The following is a 21,646-nucleotide window of genomic DNA, read 5'->3' as shown; positions in this document are numbered from 1 at the left end:
CGGACAAGCTTTAATATCAAGTGTAGATGCAGTACGAAGATGTTAATCAACACAATCTTTTCAAAGTATAATTCTCCAAGTGTATGTGTATCGAGAGCAGTTTATAGTCTTTACTATTTCCTCTATCTTTTTGCATATACGTTTTCCACATGAATATAGTGTTACCTCATGTTAAGTATACATCTTGTCTTTCCTCCTTTTTCTCACTCACAACATTTTGGTATTCTTGGCAAATCATGGAGTAAGAACAACAAGACAAGGATCGAAGTGATGGAAGTATTCATTACTGGGAGTTGGTATTGATTGACTGCGCCCAAAAGCCTAGGCCAAATACAAATACGAAAGAACAAGTACTACAGCAATGACACACCCATGATACTGGATCTGTTCCGGCAACTGCACCCCAGGCATGCCAGCCTTCGGCATCTTCGCATACTGCCTCCACGATCCGGAATGAGCCTTGCTTACTATCGAAACGACAAGATTCAACATTTTCCAGAAGTCTGAAACCCATTGATGCAACTTCCATGTCACCATCGCTGCCGTTGCCATGACGCATATGAAGATCCAGAAGATCATAAAGATCCGGCGCGGTTTCGACGCCGGACAGAGAGGGTGGCCTGGAGACGCAAAGGTGAAGAGATCGCGTATAGTTGAGTATTTTGGTAACGAAACAGTGCTCTCGATGTCAACGAGAGGTCCCGTGACGGGGTCTTCGAAGTACGCAAGTCTACGTATGCGCTCGTACGTGTGTAGAACCAGGATGTCCAGGACCAAGGTCAGGGTAACCCAGTTGTTGATGTAAGCAGTGTAGGGAGTGTCGACGTAAAGGTATTGAAGCCAGCTACTGTGTGTAGGCATTCCGAAGACATGCTCGTAGTAGTCCATGATGAATCCTCGTGAAGCTAACAGCGGAAAAATTGGCGACCAAAGGAATAGTGTGATGTACATAGCCGGCGAGTTGCAGAGGACCCACCAGACGGCTTTGGAGGCACAGGTGCATCTTTCGTATAGATCACTCGTTCGTGTCATGGCTGAGATGGTCGCAGAACAAGATGTGTATGTGTATGTGTGTGTGATAGAGAGATGGATGAAAATTGGTGGTAGGCACAATTTATGGATGCGAGCAGGGCCCTTCCGTTAACGGGTGTGAAATTGACGTAACCATGGTTTGGGATGACTGCACATACTGTAACGAAGTTGGTTGCAAACGTCAGCGAAGCCCACCACGTGCAGCTCTCAGCTCCTCCCGTCTCCCTACAATGGAAAGAACACCCAGCATGCACGTGGAACACCTCAAACATGGGCCTGGATAACTTCGCGGCGTTCTTAGCCTACATAGGACAGCTCAAAGTATCTTGAGTGCCGCCGAGCATCATTGACTGAGGTATGCGTTGAGAGAAGGTAGAACAATAAAGCTCTCACGGTAGACTACTAAATTGCTGGAAATTGTGTTGCAATACCTGCCCGCATTACACCGAGGAGAACACACAGTCCTCGCTGCCGGCGTAGGAGGGGGTTATGAGGTAGCGTGGAGGCATTCGTAGCGAACAGTCTGGTAAGTGCGCCCAACCCGCTATCTAGGGGACTACGACCAGCATTTTGCTCAGGCCAACGAGGCTGCTGAAAGTGGGTCCTGGGGCGACTCGGCCAAGAAAACAATCTACTTTGAAAACTTGATGAACATGTGTGTTGCCGCGTATGCACAAGGAAGAGAATAGAAGAAGCAATTGAGGTAAAATTTAGAAACGACTAAGCACGAGAAATAAACCTACGATGATGCTTGTTTCGAGTTATGCCAGATAGTCTTCACAGTAGAGGACGGATACTGCAGCACTTACCGTAGATCACTACAAGGTAACTTAGGGCAATAGATCGAACGGGCTCTGTCACGGCACGACTAGCCTAGACTAGGTAGATCTGAACTACACGCAACATCACAATTGCGAGGCTGGACCAAGAAAGGTGTGCATTAATACGTATATTCCAAACTATGGAGTTATGAGTAAACTTACATTTGGCATGAAAAGAAGTCCTTCGCGAATTCGCTTGCCCAAACGAGCGTCCTGAAATGGTGTATGTCCGATGCAAAGTCGCATAAAGTCGCCAAATATGTTGTATAGTTCCGGACTGTCCAGAACTCGAAAAGCAGAAGTGCTCACTCCATACTTTTGGCCAGGGCCCACAGGCTGTCAAGTTTGGCCCTTCCAAGTGTCTCGCGAGCCTCTCCAGCGGTTTCGCAGACTCTTGAGCCCCACTTCCGAAAAGAGCGCTCTTTGATCTCACCCTCGAAGATGAGGATACACTTGTTGGATGAATGGTCCTTTACGTCTCCAGTATCCGTGACTGGCCTCAGCCACTTTGGATCATGTGCTTGCTTCTCGGCCTGGTTCTCTGTAGGTGGCCCGTTCTCATGCCACTTGATACGTTGGAGCATAAGCTTCTTGTATTTGTTGATTGCATATGCGCCGCCTTCGACGACAACCAGATTGAGATCGGGATTGAACAGGGTAATACCGGTAAGTGCGTATTCTTTTGCATTGTTGTCGATCTGGAAGCGATGTTTGCCATAGGCGAGTGTGTTGATCTTGAAAACGCACATGTAAAGACCCTTTTGCGCGTCCTTATCCTGGTTGGCAGCAAGCTTGGCCTGTCGCTCTTCTTTGGTCAACTTGCGGTCTTCGTTTGCGGTGATGTGGTCATCGTGACGCTGCTGGATCTGCGATTCGACAAGCATCTCTACAGCAGTAGGGTCTGCAATGGCTTGCTCGCCCATGACACGCATCATGTTTCCACGCTTGACCTTGGGTGGTGGAGGCGGCTCCAATCCAAGACGGATCTTCGCTTGGTGCTCCTTAAGGTCGGCCGCACGGCGCATTCTTCTTAGCTTCTGTGTCTCCTTTGTGGTGAGATACATGGGCTTTACTTGGACTAAACGCTGGTCCTGAGGCGCTTTCAGGAGAGGGGGGTGCTGTACGTAGAGAGTGATGATAGAATCGTCAGTCTCCACCTTGACCTTGCTTGGGTCATCCATGCACTCGTAGGTGGGCTCGGCCAAAATGCCCTCGTCCCACCATTCTATGTCCGGAGGGGCCTGAACAAGGAATCCGCGCTCGCTATTCTCGTCCAGGCCAGCACGGCGGGCTTGGATAGCCAGAGTCTTCTTGATCTCCTCCAGGCGACGTTGCGCGCGCAGCTTGGAGGCCTGGTCAAGGTACTTTCCATGCTCATTGAAGGCCAGAACACGAGGACCTCTCTTCTTGGCAAGGGCGGCAGCCTTGGGATCGAAGTACGGGTTCTCTAGCTCCTCCTCTTGTTGTTGTTTCGGCTTGGAGGCGGTAGGTTTGGCCTTGGGATCGACTTTAGGCGTCTCGGAGCGGCGGTTGCCCAGTGTTGTCGCAAAGCGAGGCCCGGTGGAGTCGGGCGTTGGGGCTTTGGCGATTCCTGAGCCAGCCTTGAGCGCCTCCATCCTCGCCTTCATAGCGGCCAGTTTGTCCTGAACAGACTCGCTTGCGCCAGCCGATGCCGACGGAGGAGCCGCAGCAGCAGCAGGCGGCTTTGCGAAACGGGCAGCAATCTCGGCAGCCTTTGCCTTGGCTTTCGCCTTTGCGGCTTCGACAGCATCAGAGCCCTTTGCGCGCTTTGCGTCCCCGTTGGGGCCCTGGCCGTCAGGGTATGGGCGCTTCTCTGCCATGGTCATGGTGGAGTGTGGTAGGTAAAGGAGTGTTGGTCGTGTGGTCGGACTATGCGGAGGTGCGGAGGTCGAGTTTGATTGAAACGGCGCGTCGTCGTGGTCGTCGCGGGATCGCTGTGCAGACTCGAGGCAATTCACTACATTCGATGCGCGGAGGATGTAGCCGGCGACTGTCGACCGGATGCGACGAGTGAGTGGGGTGAGGTTGATTTGATGATGGAAACCAGTCGCTGCGGAGTGACGCGAAATCAACGCTGCCGCTCAGCAAGCGTCTTGGCGCGTGCCGGCTAAACCCTGGCCGAACTTTTTTGGTCCCGAAAAAACTCCCCGCAAGTCTCGCGCCTGCTGCGAACCTTCACTGAACGCCTTTGCGCGCGATTCTCTCCCGGCAGAAAGCGCAACAGGCAAATAGGTGCCGTCATGAATACCCACCAGCCAACTTCCTCGGCCATTAATGGCGTCGAGTTTGGCTTCTTGACCACAAACGACATCAAGTCGCTCTCGGTGAAGCGCATCACGAACCCGACCACCTTCGATACACTGCTTCACCCCGTACCCGGCGGTCTGCACGATGCTGCATTGGGCGCTTTCCTGGACAACCCGTGAGCTTCACCATGTTTCTGTCAGCTCTGTTCATTCCGCTAACAAACTTCAAGATGCGGAACATGCGGTCTCACCAGCTTCCTGGGCTGTCCCGGCCACTGCGGCCACATCGAGCTTCCCGTACCCGTATATCACCTCACCTTCATGGACCAGCTGCTTCGACTGCTCCGGGGCAAGTGTGCATACTGCCACCAGCTCAAGCTCGCCCGCGTTCAGATCAACGAATTCGTCTCCAAGCTGCGGTTAATACGATGTGGATTGGTAAAAGAGGCAGCCGAGATGCACGAGCATATTAACATGGACAAGGGCAAGTCCAGCACTCAGAATGCAGACAACTCGGAAGACGACGACGACGATGACAACGCCGACATCATCACACAGCGCAACAGCTACGTCAAGAAGTGCATGAAACGAGCAAACATTTCCAAGCACGATGCACGATCGATACGCGACAAGAATGAGACCATCTCCGACGCGCGGCGACAAGTGGTCAAGGACTTCTACGCCGATCTCAGCAAGCGCAAGACCTGCGGCAATTGCCAGGGCATCAGCCCAACATACCGCAAGGACCGTGGCATCAAGATCTTCCGAAAGGCCATGAGCCAGAAAGACAAGGCCAAGATGGCTCAGCTGGAAAAGCGCATACAGAACCCGCTGGATGTCCTGGCTCGCAGAGACGCGAAGGCGAAGAAGCAACACGTACACGCGGATGAAGGAGTCGCAGACCTGGACCCGATCTCGGACGAAGACGAAGGCGTTGATATGGAGGACATACAACAGGCCGACGGGTCGCTCCTTGCCACCGAGTCGCGCATGGCGCGGAAAGCGAAGCCCGCAACCGATGCCTCCGAGAGTCTGCAGGAGTACGTGAGTGCAACAGAGGTCAAGGCGGCCATGACTCTGCTCTTCGAAGGCGAGCCTGAGATAATGCGGCTGCTTTACAGCCCTTACGGAACCAAGTCTCTTGTCGATGTAAACGCCGACATGTTCTTTACCCAAGCCGTCATTGTACCACCGAACAAGTACAGACCGGAGGACAAGACCGGCGACTCCATTGCCGAATCCGCCAGGAACAAGCTCTACAAGAGCATTCTCGAAGCATGCGACACGATCCGTCAAATCAGCCAGGAGATGCAGGGTAAACCCAACGAACTTGGATACCGACAGCGCAACTTCGACGACATGCAGACCCAGTTCGTCGCTCTTCAAGGCGCTGTGAACGCGCTCATCGACCGCGATGCAAACCCCGTACAGGGCCGCGCGGCAGTCACAAACGCTGATGGTATCAAGCAGGGTCTGGAAAAGAAGGAGGGTCTCTTCCGGAAAAACATGATGGGCAAGCGTGTCAACTTCGCCGCGCGCAGTGTCATTTCGCCCGACCCGAACATCGAGACGAACGAGATTGGTGTCCCTCCAGTGTTCGCCATGAAGCTTACATACCCGGAACCCGTCACAAACCACAACTTTTACGATCTCAAAGAGGCCGTCCTAAACGGCCCAGACAAGTGGCCAGGAGCGCATGCTATTGAGAACGAGTTTGGGCAAGTCATCTCCCTGAGGAAGAAGAACTACGAGGAGCGTCTAGCTTTGGCGAACCAGCTGCTCGCACCCTCGAACTCGTACTCCAACGGTGCTCGGAATAAGAAGGTGCATCGTCATCTGAACAACGGCGACGTTGTCATCATGAACCGACAACCGACACTGCACAAGCCTTCAATGATGGCGCATCGAGCACGTGTTCTACCAGGAGAGAAGACCATTCGCATGCACTACGCCAACTGTAACACATACAACGCCGATTTCGACGGTGACGAGATGAACATGCATTTCCCCCAGAACGAGCTTGCCCGAGCGGAGGCTATGACGGTAGCGGACACAGATCACCAATACCTATCTGCGACTGCTGGAAAGCCGCTGCGTGGTTTGATTCAGGACCATATTTCCATGGGAGTCTGGCTTTCGAACAAGGACACATTCTTCACACGGGAAGAGTACCACCAACTACTATACTCCTGTCTGCGACCTGAAGATGGACATACGACATCAGGCAGACTTGAGACTGTGATTCCTGCAGTACTAAAACCCCGGCCAATGTGGACAGGAAAACAGATCATCAGCACTGTTCTGAAGAACATTAAGCCTGCAGAATATCAGGAATTGACGCTCACGTCCAAGTCATCAACCAATGGCAAGCTTTGGGGTGCCCACGTTGAAGAGCAGATTGTCATTGTCAAGGATGGTCAACTGCTTTCTGGTATTATGGACAAGAGTCAGATTGGACCTGCCGCAGGTGGTCTGATCAACGGCATCTACGAGGCTTACGGGGAGACGATTGCTGGACGCGCCCTTAGTATCATCGGTCGGCTGCTTACCAAGATGCTTCACATGCGCGCCTTCTCCTGTGGTGTTCAGGATCTGATTCTCACAGAGGAAGGAGACCGCGCTAGATTGGAAGAACTCCGAAAGGCAGAGAAGATTGGGTTCGAGGTGGCCTCCAAGTACGTCACTATGGATGCGGAAAAGATTGACCCTACCAACCCAGAGTTACGGCGACGCCTTGAAGCTGTCCTGCGAGACGATACCAAGCAACACGGTCTCGATCTGCTTACAAACACTGCCAACGGCAAGATCTCCTCCACGGTCACCGCAGCCTGTTTGCCTGACAAGCTCATCAAGCCATTCCCGAAGAACCAAATGCAAGCCATGACAGGTTCTGGAGCCAAGGGTAGTATGGTCAACGCCAACCAGATTTCATGTAATCTCGGTCAGCAAGTCTTGGAAGGTCGAAGAGTTCCAGTCATGATTTCTGGTAAAACGCTGCCATGCTTCAAGCCCTTCGAGACAAGTGTTCGTGCTGGTGGCTACATTGTCAATCGTTTCTTGACTGGTATCCGACCGCAAGAGTACTACTTCCATATGATGGCTGGTCGAGAAGGTCTCATTGATACCGCTGTCAAGACTTCGCGCTCTGGTTACTTGCAACGATGTATTATCAAGGGTATGGAAGGTCTCAAGGTCGAATACGACACTTCAGTCCGCGACTCCGACGGTACCATGGTCCAGTTCCTGTACGGTGAAGATGGTCTCGACACGACAAAGCAGAAGTACCTCAACGACTTCAAGTTCCAGGCGGAGAACTTCTACTCGCTAGCCCAAGCGCTCCACACCGCGGAAGCCTACCCGAAGGTCTCTAGTACTGAAGCAGCTGAGCACAACAAGAAGGCTGCGAAGAAGGCCAGGAAGGGTGATGTGGCAGCAATGGATCCTGCCACTGCAGTTTACACGCCATCACGGCATAGTGGCAGTACCTCTGAGAAGTTTTTGCAGGCTAAGCGCGACGTAAGTTCCTTGAATTCGTGTCGTTACAATTTACTAACTATCACAGTACTGTGACCAAAACCCCGACAAGCTGCTCAAGAACAAGAAGAAAGACGAAGAGGGTGAGATTCTCAAGCGTACTTTCGAGCAGATGCTTGATCTCAAGTACCTCAGATCTCTTGTTGAACCTGGCGAAGCTGTTGGTGTCGTCGCTGGGCAGTCTATTGGTGAGCCCTCCACACAGATGACGTTGAACACTTTCCATTTGGCTGGTCACTCTGCCAAGAACGTCACACTCGGTATCCCACGTCTACGAGAAATCGTCATGACTGCTAGTGCGAATATTTCCACCCCATCTATGCAGCTGTATCCTCACCCCGAGTTGTCCAAGGAAGACAACGAGAAGTTTGCCAAGAGTATCACTCGTCTGCCACTCTCGGCTGTGCTCGACAAGGTCACTGTCACTGAGACATCTGGCCCTGGTGAACAATTCGGCCAATCCAGGAGCTACAAGATTCGCCTGGACTTCTACCCAGCAAAGGAATACACTAAAGAGTATGCCATCAAGGTTCGCGACGTCGCCGAGTCCATCGAACAAAAGTTCTGTCCACGTCTCCAGAAGATCGTTCGTGTCGATCTTAAGAAGAAGGCTGCAGAAAAGTCCTTGTCAACAGCGAAGTCGGCTGCTATCCCTACTATCGGTGAGAAGACTGGTAGGAGTGGAGAGCAGACAGTCGAAGAGTCCGAGGAGACCATCCGGGCTGGTCGGGAAGGCGGAGCGGAAGACGATGACAGTGATGACGGCGAGGGTGACAACGATACTACTCATGCCAAGGATCGCGGCCGACGGGAGGACAGTGTAGCTTACGAAGAGCCGGAAGAGGAGGAACAGGCTGTCAACGATAGGCTTGACCGAGAAGACGAGGTCAGCGAAGACGATGAGACCTACGGTGGCAGCCCCAAGCCCTCGCGTGCGGTTACCCCTGACCCCAACTCCGACGATGAGGATGAACGTATGCTCGTCCCCACCGACGAGTCCTCAGAAATCCGCCACGACCGTATCTGCCACAAGAACAGTGACATTTTTGACTTCAAGTTCGATGACCGCAAAGGAGCTTTCTGCGAGATTACTTTTGAATTCTCCGCATCTACACCGAAGCTTCTCATGCTGCACCATGTGGAAGACGCTGCCAATTTCGCCACTATCCACGTCATTCCCGGTATCACTGCCGCCCAATTTTCAGCCAAGTCAAAGGACAACCCTGAGGATGTCATCAATACCGAAGGCTCCAACCTCATTGCCATGCGCGAGTACGCACACATCATCGATGTAAACCGTACTACAACCAACGACATTGTGGCTATGTTGCATCTCTACGGTGTCGAGGCCGCTCGTGCGACGATCGTCCGCGAGATGCACGGCGTCTTCTCTGGTCACGGTATCTCCGTCGACCAACGCCATCTCAACCTCATCGCCGATACCATGACTAAGGGCGGTGGTTTCACACCATTCAACCGTATCGGTATGAAGGGTAACGTGAGTCCTTTCATGAAGATGAGTTTCGAAACCACCGTTGGTTTCCTCAAGGACGCTGTCATGGAGCGCGACTGGGATGAGCTCAAGAACCCCAGTGCACGTATTGTCGTTGGTAGATTGGGTGGTATCGGTACGGGTGCGTTTGACGTACTCGCACCGGTCAAGATTAGGGATCCGTTGAAGGACGTTGCTGAGGAGGTCAATGACGTCGTGCTCAACGATGTTCGTGAGAAGCGTGATTCCGATTCGGAGTCTGAAGAGGAAGAAGAAGAGGACGAGGATGTCGATGGCGATATTCAGATGAACGACGTGGAGATGGAGGATGTCGATGCTGCTGAAGAGGAAGAGGTTGTTCAACAATCACCCAAGAAGAAGGACAAGAAGAGTAAGAAGCACAGGCGGAGTAGCGATTAGGCGCCGTTGTTTTCGTTTGCTTGTACGTTACATTAAGAGGTGTTTCTGGGCATGGTACGGGCGTTTGACAAAAGGCGGGATAATATTGATGTAGTTTAGCATGTCGACAATGTGAAATGGCAAAAGTGTTCCAATTCGAAGGTCCTTTGATAGCGATGATGGTGTCCGAGTTGAATTCGAAATTAGCATCTCAGAGCCTGCTGGGACGGTCACCGACACTCATGACCGAGATGGTACTAGCTATGCTGTAGCAAAGATCGATACCTGCTACTGCTTTAGGTATGGGTCGTCATTATCGTGATCTTTTACGTCGTATAGATCGGCAGCCCGCCTCCCGCAAATCTGGGAATACGCATGTCGGAACTGGTATCTGCATTTCGTCTTCGTATAGCCCGTAGTTGAGTAAGGTTTCTACATCGGACATGTAAGAACACATCATCATTCACTGTACAAAGAGGGCCATTGTTCAAAATGTACAGCCGATTACTCTCGGTTCTGAAAGGCAGGATAAGATGGCATGTCGAGGTGCTCGACGACCCTAGTACCCACTGTATGACCTCGTAGCAACATGTCTACATGCTTGTATCGTACCACTCGCTGACGGATAGCTGCCGTCTTGCGCAACCGTCATTGCGGCCTTCTCCTTATCCACAAGAACGCATGTCGTCGAACTAGCCTCAACAAACGACAGCGATCATCGATGAACCGTCCTCGCTTAAGCTGTCGATCCGCCACAGCGCATAAGCACGTGAAAGCTGCCGTTGTGGTGAAAGTGGCGGGCGTGGGCCTTGTTTATCGCATCCTTCCCGGCAGTCCGGCCTCGTCAAGAAGGAATGCCGATTATCGAGGTTTGGAGGCAGGTGCATGCCGCGGTTGCATTGAGGCTCGGTAGCAGCTGATCGTGAGTATCGTCACTCGTGATAGCCAAGCCATTGAAGAAATAATGAGAGGAGACTTGTTTGCGAGCTTGAGCCGCAAGGCGTGACATGCAAAGCTCCGCTATGGCGCGATGAGTAAGCTCGCGCAACATGTGCGAAAAACACGATTCGTGCACTAGCAGTACGCCAAACCTCGTCATCCACTTTCACATGCGATAGTTCAGCCCTCGAAGTTTCGATGCTATTTCAGGACCTAGAACGGCCTCAACACGTCCCACTACCTGCTGCATTGATGTCAATACGCCCGCCGTCCTGCACTCCTGCTGATGCACAAGAGGAGTACTTGTGCGGCACGCATGACGGAACCAGTCCCCGAGGCCGCTCAATGGCAACGAGGGGGTTGTCGACGTGATAAGGGTTCCCCAATTGAGGGGCGCAATCCCTAGCTGTAATGCACTGTTGCCAATCGATCTACGGTCGTTTCTCAGCGAGGAATTGGAGCTCACCCGATAGCTGACGCGCGAGCGGAGGCGACGCACGGTATGACCAGGACGCGATAGGATACAAAGGGGAAGCCGGCACTCCGGTGTATACAGGGCAGCCGAGTGGTTTGAGTATCTCGCCAACGAGAGAGCACGTGGCTGATCTTATCTGATGTCGCTGAGTTGTGACTGGCCAAAGCGTCGCTTCTTTCACATGCCAGGCGCAAGCTGTACGCCCTGCATCCCAACTCCTCAACGCTCTACATGCGCCAGATAGAGTTCGAGACGCGGGGCACATGAAAAAAGCATATTGCGGCGTGTTTGTGTAGCGTCAGGCTTGCATCGACTCCGCACGCTGGATCTCAACGTTCGAAATGAGAAGCGACGCGAGAAGTCAACTTGGGTAGTGACGTTTTGGTAGGCCCCAGTGTAGATTGACATAGCGCTTGTCGATAGCCACTTTCACATGCCACTGCATCTTATTCACCCCAGCCCACTGAACCACACCGTTTTCAGCAAAGCCTCCCAACCAAAGACAGTCACATCATAGCGCACCGTCGTATAATAAGGTCGACCGAAACCCGTTCTCTCTCTACGTTACTGTTACTCCTCCACTGCCTCCCTGCTCAACAATCATTCAGCATCCACTACAGTAGACTGCAACACTGCATATTTGCTACTGCAATTAATGGCACCGCACGCTACTGACGACGGCAACAACATGAGCTCTGAAGCGCCTATGACCAATGGCGAGACGCCCACCTCCAAGGCTCTATCGGTACGTACTGTTCACTTTCCTACACGCTCATTGGCGGTCTCTGCCTCTCAGTGGCCACAATGGAAAGCGTACCACTTGGCGTTTCTGCGCTATTTGACATCAATCGTGAACGATTGCGAAGTCTGGACGACTTTGGGACCGCAATCTATTTGGGTCAGCAATATGGCGCACGAATCCCACGATGCAGATGCGGAGCTTACGGCCCAGCCAATCAACCTGCCATGCTCGGAGCCTTCTTACAGCATGAACTTTATTTGGCAGAAGCTATCCGAAAGCAACCGCATCTTGGACTTTGACCTTTAGAGTATAACAGTGAGCTAATGAATATCAGCATCTGCACTCCTACCCTGTAGTTCACGACAGTGTTGAGACCTTCAAGTCCAACCCCTATGGTTCGCGCGCCTTGAACCTCGCCAACAACACCTACCAGTCCATCGTCGCACCCTTTCACCCATACTTGCGCACACCCTACTCCTACATCTCACCCTACCTGGCACGCGCCGACCAGCTCGGGGACTCTGGCCTATCCACTCTAGAGACACACCTACCCATTGTCAAGGAAGACACTTCAAAACTGAAAGAATATGCTTTCTCGCCCGTCACATACGTGCAAGGTACCTGGCAAGACGAATACAACAAGACGCATTACAACAACGGCGTTGTCAAGATGGGTGTTGCGACAGTCAGCTTCGAGCTCAGGATGTTGAGCGATGCGTGTGACGTTGTGTTGAATTACCTGAACAAGGGAAAGGAGCAGACGAAGAAGAAGGTTGACGAGGTCAAGCAGTAGAGTAAGGCGCTAATGTGCAAAGTCTGGCAGTGTGTTTGTACGATGAGAGACAATCGGAAAAGCAAGGGCAAAGGGGCGTCCATCAGTGTGGCCTTGTTGACGTAACGTGGAGTAACTTTCTTGCGTCCGTTTGCGCACCTTTCCTTAGAAGATAGACCGATTAATAAATGATATCCCTTCTGTTCAATTGTTGTTCTTCGTACAGAGGCTTTATGTGAAATGTTTGGGTCGTTTGGACTGCAGCCACTTGGTTAATGGCTCGGTACATCGGTCCGGTCGTATCGCCAGGCCGTCCTCACCCTTCCATAGTCCCATCAGCACGATACATCTTACTAGCATCACCCAGTAGTGGAAACAGAGGCCAACGTGAAGATCATGTGCATTTCATGAAGTTCGTGAATTGAGCCGGATGCCGGATTTTTCATGCTTTGATTATCAAGCCGAAATACACGCCTGGATGGCAGGCCACTTTTGGGGTCCTGTCCTCCTATGATATCCACCGCTCATGCAGCATCTTCCGTATCAAATCATGCCCATCTGCGCCCAGCCGTAACCGAAGGAAAGCCTAGAACTGTAAGGGAGTGAAGAACCACCTGTTCTTTCCGGACTGGTATCGCTCCTCGAAGGCCTTCTTGACGGTCTTCTTGGCCTCCTCCCGTTGCGAGACCTCCTTGAATGTGTCGGCGGAAACGACGCCCTTGAGGTTCTCGAGCTCGATGGTGTACCGGGTGGGCATGATGTGGGTGTCTGCGTCTATCAGCGTCTGCCCAGGAATTGCGTCCTCATGTCCACATACAGTTGACCTGCTTGACGAAAGGCTTGACCTTGCTCTTCTTGGCCTGCTTGGTCTTTGACATGCGGCGGGTGACCTTGGATGGGTAGGTCTCGATACCGGCAACGAGCGCGTGGGGGAAGGGGTGGCTCTTGGTGCCGTTGTCAAGTGGTGAGATGATCACACACTTCTTTCCGGCATAGCGGCCCCTGGTGATGATCTAGGCGGACTGTGAGTGCATGCGAGGGAGCTGGATCGAGCGATTTCAACGTACGACAACGCGTCCGACCTTGAGGCTGGAGGATGTGTTAGCAGCTGCTCTGTCGCATGTTGTGGATTTTCAAGGGTGCAGCAAATGGCGGCTCCGGGCACAGGATAACGCATCGCGGGCGCCAATTTGCATCGCAGGGAGATTCGTGGGTATTGGGGCACTCACAACTTCATTTTGGCTGTTGTCCGGGTTAGTGATGGGTACTTGGTCGCGGTTCGAGGTTGAGGAAAATGGGTGCAATATTCGCTTCCTCGTTGTGTCCGGCGCCGCCACGCTAACGTCTTTGGGGCTGGCGGGCCCCGCCCATGCCTAGAAATCCTCAAGACCCGCCAAAACTTCGCGGCGGCGACTGTCGAGAGCTGGACAACCACGAAAATGAAGATCAAGGCCCTCAGCCGGTCCACGGCCTCTACACAGGCACCCGGCTCCAATGTCGCCAAAGTCACGAGGAATCTGGACCCCAACCTCCATCCGTTCGAACGCGCGCGCGAATACACCAGAGCCCTGAATGCGACAAAAGTTGAGCGCATGTTTGCGCAGCCCTTCCTTGGCGATTTCGAGCCTGGCCATGTAGACGGCGTGTACTCGTTCGCAAAAGACCCCAATTCGCTCGAGCACTTTGCCAGTGGAAGTGGAGACGGCATCGTCAAAGTCTGGGACTTTACAAGCAGGGAGGAGAAATGGCAGGCGCAGGCGCATGAAAACCTGGTCAAGGGCATGTGCTGGACGCGAGACAAGAAACTGATAACGTGCGGATCAGACCGCCAGATCCAGCTGTTCGAACCATATGCACAGCCATCCAAATCGCCGCCGAAAGCGACATGGCACGGCAACTCGGCCTTCACATCCGTCTCGCACCACCGCTCGCTGCCTACCTTCGCTGCTGGATCTAGTGTCATTTCTATATACGATACATCAAGGACGTCCGGAGCTCCTGTCTCAAGCCTCGTGTGGCCATCGGTAGGTCGCGATGCCCGGTGAATTCAACGCATGTACTGACTGTGTGACAGGCCATTGATACCATCACCGACGTCAAGTTCAACCAGGTCGAAACATCGATACTGGCATCGTGCGCAACTGATCGCGCTGTCATTCTTTACGACGCCCGAACGAATTCTCCTCTACACCGCACTGTGCTCAACTTCCCAGCAAATTGCATCTCCTGGAATCCTATGGAGGCCTACAACTTCGCTGTCGCGTCCGAAGACCACAACGGATACATCTTCGATATGCGCAACATGAAACGGGCACTGCAAGTATTGGTAAGCTTTCCATCATCACGTCATGACTACGACCAGCTACTAACAACAAACAGAAAGGACATGTTGCGGCAGTCATGTCGATTGAGTTCTCTCCCACTGGAGAAGAGCTCATCACGGGCTCTTACGACCGATCCGTAAGACTCTGGGAGCGACAAAAGGGCCATTCCCGGGATGTCTACCACACCAAGCGGATGCAGCGCGTCTTCTCCGTCGCGTGGAGTCCCGACAACAACTACGTACTAAGCGGCTCAGACGACGGTAACGTCCGTTTGTGGAGAGCGAGAGCTTCCGAGAGACAGGGCGTCAAGTCATTCGCTCTACGACAGAAGCTCGAGTATGACGCAGCGCTCAAGGAGCGATACAAGCATATGCCAGAGATTAAGCGTATCGAGAGACATAGACATCTGCCCAAGACTGTCAAGAAGGCTGGCGAGATCAAGAATGAGGAGCTGAAGGCCCTCAAGAGGAAGGAAGAGAACGAGAGAAGGCACACAAAGAAGGGCACAGTCCGAAGGAAGGCAGAGCGTGAGAAGATGATCTTGGCAAGAGAGCAATGATGTGTCAAAAGGAGGAGGTTAGTATATTTTCTGCATAGCGATGGCGTTCTTGGTATTCAAGTTGAGGACCTGGTATACCGCACGGCACACCTGAGGGTGTATATGGTAGTTCGAAAGATACGAGGCATGTCGACTCTGTCAGGTTGTCTCTCCAAGAACAATTATTTGCTTTCGAACTGAAGCTTTTTGACATCTGATCCACGTGATATCGCGTAATTGCGTCATACCTCGGTCTTGCGTACACCTCAACATGTAACCCGCAGTACGGAAGGGCGTGGAAAGTGACATTTGCCTTACACCGTACAACTTGCCAAAGTATACCAATTACTGACCCCATTTACCTCTCATCTCGATACTCTGGTCTCTAGCAACACCTTCTCGATTTAAACGTATTACGTCGCAGCCATGACATCTGTATCTGCCCTCAAGATCCAAGACACCAAGCTAAGCAGCCTCGGCCTCTCAAAGTCGATTGTAAATAAGGAGAAAGTCTGCTGTTATACGCGTTCTCTAGAAAACGCAGACGACAGGAATCCCATACTTGTTCTGATCCATGGCTACCCGCAGTCAGCTTACATGTGATTGCTCCTTTCTACTCTCTATACCTCCACCGTGTAGACTGACACGAGACCAGGTGGCGACATTTAATCCCCCAGCTTCCATCACAGGCACCACTCTTCGTTCCGGACCTGCCCGGTTATGGCGCTAGTCCACCAATCGAGCGGAACGATAAATTGAGTGTTGGAACGGCAGTACTCGAGGCGCTGAAGACAGAGGTCAAGAAGAGTAAGAGTAAAGACGGGGACATGAAGATTGTGCTTGTCGGGCACGATCGTGGAGCGAGAGTTGCGCACCGCCTTACCGTCAGCGGGGTAGACGGACTGGACATCCTTGGTGTTTGTCTAATAGATATCGTATGATGCAACCCTATGCATTGTTTGAGATTTCGAGATACTGACCATACCAGGTCCCGACTTCGACACAATGGCAACATTTTGCCTCCCCAGCTACTGCGGCGAAGGAGGTTACGGGGTATTTCCACTGGCCGTTGCTCGCAAACGTGGATTTGGCGACACGTATGATCACCGCTTTTGGGCCATCCAACTGGTGTCAGGAAATGATCTTGCTTTGGTCGGGCAAAAGCAACACGGGTGTCGAGAAGCTAAAGGCTGATGAAGCACTGACTGTATATGGCGAGTTCTTCGCACAGGAACATACGCTGAAAGCAAGCTGTGAAGACTATAAGGAGGGCGCTACGACGGATGTCAAGGAACAGGAGAAAGATCAGAAAGAGGGAAGGAAGATTGGAGTCCCGGTGTTGTTGCTGTATAGTGAGGCGGGCATTGGTAGTAGATTCAACTTTCCAGATGTGTGGAGGGAGTGGGTTGGTGAGGGCGTAAGGATCGAGAATCATGGGCTAGGGGACGGAGTTGGACACTTTGGGGCTGAAGAAGCGCCTGATGAGTGCGCGGAGGCTATTGTAAGCTGGCTTGGAACAGTGGTTCGATAGATTTTAGGTACTCGAGCCACATAAGCTTGTATTCCGCTGCATGTAAACTCAACCTCGGAAGACCTCTGTAATGGAGGCACTTTGAAAGCGTCAACTCGATTGAATGCATAGGGGTGTATATGCTAGCGCGTCATGGCCCCATAAGCCTTGTGTTGCATATCGACATCTGCTCTTTCTCAATGCTGCTACCACTAGTTGAAGGTTGCAAACCCCAATGCAGCCCAATACTTGCGATAAGCCCATAAGCATTAAGCTATGCAGTTGAGTTTACAAGGAGAACGTTGATTTGGTAGACAAAATCTCGAGCGTGGCTATGAGCAAGCAATAGAAGTATTTGCCAGACCACTATTTGAAAGTGAGAAGGATAGTGACCAGGAGTTCAGCGCCGGCAAATCTATGAGCGTCAGTATATACCACGCGCATGAAGGTACTCTGCCAAACGTTATGCCATGCCTGCGAGAGTTATGAGTACGATTGCCTCGAGCGTCGAGTCCAATGGCCCCATCATTGAACCTTGCTGCGTGAATGCCATCGAGCGAAAGCTAACATAGAAGCTCGGTTGAGAGCAAGTTTGGTCCTCCGAGTCAAAACGAAAAGTGTCTTAGAAGGCTCCTCGCACTGCTAACCTGGAGACTGGCATGTGTTTTGAATACAGATCGTTACGGCGTGGACAAAGACAGACATTGCATTGATAGAACACCATGTCCTGTTGGTGAGTATCCGCAATGCCAACAACGATAAGCAAGTACCATGCTAGAAATCTCATCCTCCAGGGCTTGCATCGTGGGATATCTCCATGTAATTTCCGTTGCCACAAGCTTTGCAGCTACAGCAAGGTGTGATCCTTTGAACGGCGTACAGTGGGATGCCTCCAGTGCTGACACAATGAGATTATGTGCATCGACCTCTTGCCTTCTGACTTGTCAGTACCGTAACGGTATTGAAGTGATAAAGGGCTTGTGTAGTGAGATGTTGTGGGGAAGGAATTGCTCTTGACGGTCCATGGAGAGCCGCCCCCTTGCCGCCTTGGCAGCTTCTTCGCGTACGCCCGGCAGGTGGACGCTACCACCTTCCTACTCCTGCACGCCAGGCATCAAATCAGCTCAACAGACTCATTACACAGATAAACGGACTAACTGTATCCAACGGTCGCAACAGTATGACTGCATAAAAGCGATACAATCACCGAAAGACATTTCCGCCACTACGGCACCCTGGTGCGCCAGTCCGCATTCTTTACTCCAGATCATCAAATGAGCGATATGGTACGGCAGCGACACGGTTATACCATGGGCTGAAGTCCGTGATCCGTTTACCGACATTTGCAGTGCAGCAAAGGTACCGTCTGGCCCACGGTCGGCACCTGTCAGATGCTTTGTGAGGCTTAATCCAATACATAGAGCGACACGCATGTCTTGTGCCCAGTATCTCACGAGGTCTTCTTCTCTTCGTTCTACACTCCCCATCTGAGCGTCAGCGCAAGTGGTCGGCCATTATGCTTTTTTCTACTGTTGCAGCTTGGCTGTTGTGTGTCGTTCATAGCTCATCTGCGTGCAAAACAGACGATCTGAAGCTCGCAGTATCTACATTAAACCTGCGCCTATCCGAAGCTGCCACCATTACCTTCCCATGGGATACCCGTTGGAACGATCTCCAAGTCCGTGGCTCTTCTCCACGCATATCTCCCGACTACAACGTGGTGGTTGAGGTAGCGACAGAGTCCGACGTGCAAACAACGGTCGCATTGGCCAGTCGTCTCAACATCCCGTTTTTGGCCGTGACAGGGGGCCATGGATGGACCAAAACGCTCAATAAGCTGCCCTATGGTATTCAGATTAACATGCGGAAGCTGAACACTACGACACTCAGTCAAAATGGAAAAACTGCGATGGTTGGAGGCGGAACTATGCAACACGAAATCACTCGCTCGTTGTTCGCCTTGGGCAAGTATGCAGGTGAGATCACGCCTATATCTGCAGACGTACACATACTGATCGTTCTCGTTGCCAGTTACTGGGCTTTCGGCATGTGTGTCGGTTGCGGGCCCATTGTTAGGCGGCGGTCACAGTCTGCTCCAGAACCAACATGGCTACTCCCTAGACGGTCTTGTTTCTGCGCGCGTAGTTCTAGCCAGCGGAAAAGTTGTAGAAGCCTCTCGGACAACAAATGCCGACTTGTTCTGGGCCCTGCAAGGAGCAGGACATAATTTTGGTATTGTGACCAGCCTTGAGGTCCAGACCTACGATATCCCTTCCAACTGGACTGTCTACTCACTCGTTTTCACGACCGACAAGGTTGAGGCGCTCTTCCAGCTGATCAACGAGTTTGAAGAGCCGGCTATGAAACGTCCCGCGAAGCTAGCGCTTACAGGAGTGTTCGTGAGGATACCTGCTGTCGATCCCATCAATGTAAGACGGTCCCACGTCATAGTGCCAGATGCTGACTCTCCACTAGCCAGTTGTCGCATACAATATAATATACGAGGGCACGGAAGCGGAAGCTGAACCATACGCCTTACGTTTCAAAGCGCTCGGTCCAGTATCAACCACAGTATCGACGGACGTCGACTACGTAGAGCTTTATACGGTGACTGGAAACAATCTTCAAAGCCAAGCTTGTACGAGGAACGAGAATATTGCAGGAGCCGGCGTCTCGCTACCTGCTTGGGATCTTGAAGGTGTCCGTAAAGCATTCACAATATTCGGTAACATCACAGCGGATCCCCGCTTTAATACTTCCATTACCTTGCTGGAGAACTACGGCATGCAAGGTGTACGGGCTGTTGAAGCAGCTTCCACGGCAATGCCACCCGAGGAACGTGAGTATCCAATCCTCGCGTCTCCAGTGCTGTGGTGGGCTGGCGATGATGCGCAGACGACCAAAGACGCCTATGCATATACACGTGCGATGCGCAATGCGCTGTATACGGGCCTTGACAAGAGCAACAAAAAACGACACTGCTATGTGAATTACGCTAGTGGGGAGGAGAGTAAGCCCGAGATGTATGGATACGATGATAGGCTTACGAAGTTAGCCAAGCTGAAGAATGAGTGGGATCCAGAGAACAGGTTCGGGTTTTATAACCCGATAGTGTAGACATAAAAGATGTCACGATATCAGAAGATGAGGTGGTTCGAATCAGACTGCTATTAGACAAAATGCAAGCATGGCCAATGATGGTGCAGGGAGTATCTCGCATCGCGCACCAGTGTCAAATCGAAGCGCCAAACTTCAGCCAGGAGTAAGTCATGTAATTCTCCTTTGCCAAAGCCAACCCAAAAGTATCGCGAGACTACTACATAAGCCACTTCCAGACGGTGTCGTTCTCCTCGGCTGCAACGCTGCCCTCCGGGTCCCAGTTGACGTCCTTTGGCTTAGGCGCCCACAGTCTTGCACACTCCTCCAGATGCTTCGCAACAGCATCTTCAGTCAGCTCCACCCCTGACTTTACCACCTGTCCCTCCTCGCCCCCTGATACCTCCTCTGACACCTCCCCTTCCATCCCCTCTCGAGCAGGCAGAGCGAAGGTCCTCGCAGCATTGTGGAGCTGCTCTACAGACAGGTATGAGGTTTTGTCGACCTCAACGCGCGCTAAGCCCCTGGTGGTGAAAATCTTGGCCTCAGGCCCAAAGTCGTCCGAAGTGTCTTGGTCGGTGATCTTCCAAACAGTAACCTCTTTTTCAGAGGCGTTCTGGTCGATTTCTTCAACGGTGTGCTTGCTAGCAGTGACCGTGAGGTGTGCGTGTAGTGATTCACGGGTTTTTTTGCTCACCCGAAACGGTTTCGGCGTTGTTGAACAAACCGCCTTCGACGCAGGATTGGCCCACACCAAGGTACTCTGCTTCTTCTGCCATATACAGCCTGGCTAGTCGCTCAGGCTTACTGCATACGATGTGGAGGCGGCTTGTGGCTGGTAGTGCGTCGCCCAGTACACCCCAGATGTCGGTCCATGTGATGTTTAGGGAGGCGGACTTTGACGGTCTGATGACGATCTCTAGGATCGTGTTCTCGGGATCTACGGCCAGATCCTCCCAGTCTTCTAGGCCCCAGATGGGGAATTTTTGGAGAGAAAAGGATAGCGCTGTGGCCCGCGCTTCTTTTGAGGTGGTGAGAAGGGCGGATGGTGGTGAAATGCTTGTGACCTGGTATTCATCTTCGTCGAATTCGACGGTTGCTGTTGTGGGCTTGCTCGCTTGCCAGACGAGATTGCGGAGCTCCATGGGGAGCCTGGAGAATGGTGTAAAGGTAGACATCCTTGTGTTGATTGTTTGTTTAGGTTTTGTCAGGGTTCTGGTAATGCTGGTACTTGAAGAGAGTGTAGACAAGTATTGCGAAGTGGTATGAGAGTGAAGTGTTGATTAGAAGGAAGGAAGCGTAGATTTCTCTCTTATATGGCACTCGAGCGAGCTAACTACAGTACCGTAATACACAAGCTTGAACAGTCATAAAGTGGGAAGAAGGTCTTTGCTGCGCTTCAGCTGCCCCATAACACGCACTTTCCCATGTTCGCAGCACACTGTACCAAAGAACGAGACCCAAAGTCCAAACCGGATGTATTCGCCGCACCATAGAGAATTTCGAAGATGCGATTCCACGGCGAAGACCTCTAGGCTACAATACAAGATCCACGTTCCTGGATGGGGGGAAAATATACTATGGCACCGGGATGTAGAGGTTATTATTCAGCACGCGTATATTGGCTGTGTTCTGAGCTGCGTCTATTTATTGTTACGTGATTGCGGCTTCTACCACGGTATGGTGTGGAGTTCTCTGCATGAAC

General features: G+C 52.0%; 9 protein-coding genes across 9 annotated transcripts; 5 read left to right on the top strand and 4 right to left on the bottom strand.

The window, feature by feature from the left end:
• Nucleotides 1-321: 321 nt before the first annotated feature.
• On the bottom strand, nucleotides 322-888 carry J4E82_006742 (uncharacterized protein; the record flags this gene model as incomplete). Its single annotated transcript, XM_051732997.1, has 1 exon — nucleotides 322-888. The coding sequence occupies one exon, from the start codon at nucleotides 886-888 to the stop codon at nucleotides 322-324; it is 567 nt and encodes a 188-aa protein (XP_051587211.1).
• A 1,270-nt stretch (nucleotides 889-2,158) lies between these two features.
• J4E82_006741 (uncharacterized protein) lies at nucleotides 2,159-3,700 on the bottom strand (the record flags this gene model as incomplete). The annotated part of the gene is made up of 1 exon (XM_051732996.1): nucleotides 2,159-3,700. One exon carries the CDS (start codon nucleotides 3,698-3,700, stop codon nucleotides 2,159-2,161), a length of 1,542 nt encoding a protein of 513 aa, XP_051587210.1.
• A 414-nt stretch (nucleotides 3,701-4,114) lies between these two features.
• J4E82_006740 (uncharacterized protein) lies at nucleotides 4,115-9,566 on the top strand (the record flags this gene model as incomplete). Its single annotated transcript, XM_051732995.1, has 3 exons — nucleotides 4,115-4,296; nucleotides 4,351-7,636; nucleotides 7,683-9,566. 3 exons carry the CDS (start codon nucleotides 4,115-4,117, stop codon nucleotides 9,564-9,566), a joined length of 5,352 nt encoding a protein of 1,783 aa, XP_051587209.1.
• Nucleotides 9,567-11,614: 2,048 nt separating this feature from the next.
• On the top strand, nucleotides 11,615-12,494 carry J4E82_006739 (uncharacterized protein; the record flags this gene model as incomplete). Its single annotated transcript, XM_051732994.1, has 2 exons — nucleotides 11,615-11,704; nucleotides 12,036-12,494. 2 exons carry the CDS (start codon nucleotides 11,615-11,617, stop codon nucleotides 12,492-12,494), a joined length of 549 nt encoding a protein of 182 aa, XP_051587208.1.
• Nucleotides 12,495-13,059: 565 nt separating this feature from the next.
• RPL27B (60S ribosomal protein L27B) lies at nucleotides 13,060-13,710 on the bottom strand (the record flags this gene model as incomplete). The annotated part of the gene is made up of 4 exons (XM_051732993.1): nucleotides 13,060-13,241; nucleotides 13,291-13,486; nucleotides 13,541-13,562; nucleotides 13,703-13,710. 4 exons carry the CDS (start codon nucleotides 13,708-13,710, stop codon nucleotides 13,060-13,062), a joined length of 408 nt encoding a protein of 135 aa, XP_051587207.1.
• A 202-nt stretch (nucleotides 13,711-13,912) lies between these two features.
• J4E82_006737 (uncharacterized protein) lies at nucleotides 13,913-15,356 on the top strand (the record flags this gene model as incomplete). Its single annotated transcript, XM_051732992.1, has 3 exons — nucleotides 13,913-14,497; nucleotides 14,548-14,799; nucleotides 14,853-15,356. 3 exons carry the CDS (start codon nucleotides 13,913-13,915, stop codon nucleotides 15,354-15,356), a joined length of 1,341 nt encoding a protein of 446 aa, XP_051587206.1.
• A 405-nt stretch (nucleotides 15,357-15,761) lies between these two features.
• J4E82_006736 (uncharacterized protein) lies at nucleotides 15,762-16,866 on the top strand (the record flags this gene model as incomplete). Its single annotated transcript, XM_051732991.1, has 3 exons — nucleotides 15,762-15,934; nucleotides 15,991-16,270; nucleotides 16,324-16,866. The coding sequence occupies 3 exons, from the start codon at nucleotides 15,762-15,764 to the stop codon at nucleotides 16,864-16,866; spliced, it is 996 nt and encodes a 331-aa protein (XP_051587205.1).
• Nucleotides 16,867-18,361: 1,495 nt separating this feature from the next.
• J4E82_006735 (uncharacterized protein) lies at nucleotides 18,362-19,962 on the top strand (the record flags this gene model as incomplete). Its single annotated transcript, XM_051732990.1, has 3 exons — nucleotides 18,362-18,821; nucleotides 18,877-19,274; nucleotides 19,321-19,962. The coding sequence occupies 3 exons, from the start codon at nucleotides 18,362-18,364 to the stop codon at nucleotides 19,960-19,962; spliced, it is 1,500 nt and encodes a 499-aa protein (XP_051587204.1).
• Nucleotides 19,963-20,161: 199 nt separating this feature from the next.
• Nucleotides 20,162-21,086, bottom strand: J4E82_006734 (uncharacterized protein; the record flags this gene model as incomplete). The annotated part of the gene is made up of 2 exons (XM_051732989.1): nucleotides 20,162-20,585; nucleotides 20,623-21,086. 2 exons carry the CDS (start codon nucleotides 21,084-21,086, stop codon nucleotides 20,162-20,164), a joined length of 888 nt encoding a protein of 295 aa, XP_051587203.1.
• Nucleotides 21,087-21,646: the final 560 nt, after the last annotated feature.

Source organism: Alternaria postmessia, assembly GCF_024291825.1.
Source record: "Alternaria postmessia strain BMP 2775 chromosome Unknown scaffold_41, whole genome shotgun sequence".
Lineage (NCBI taxonomy): Eukaryota > Fungi > Ascomycota > Dothideomycetes > Pleosporales > Pleosporaceae > Alternaria > Alternaria postmessia.
The sequence above is the reverse complement of the archived record's forward strand: the minus strand, read 5'-3'. Positions and strand labels throughout refer to the sequence as shown.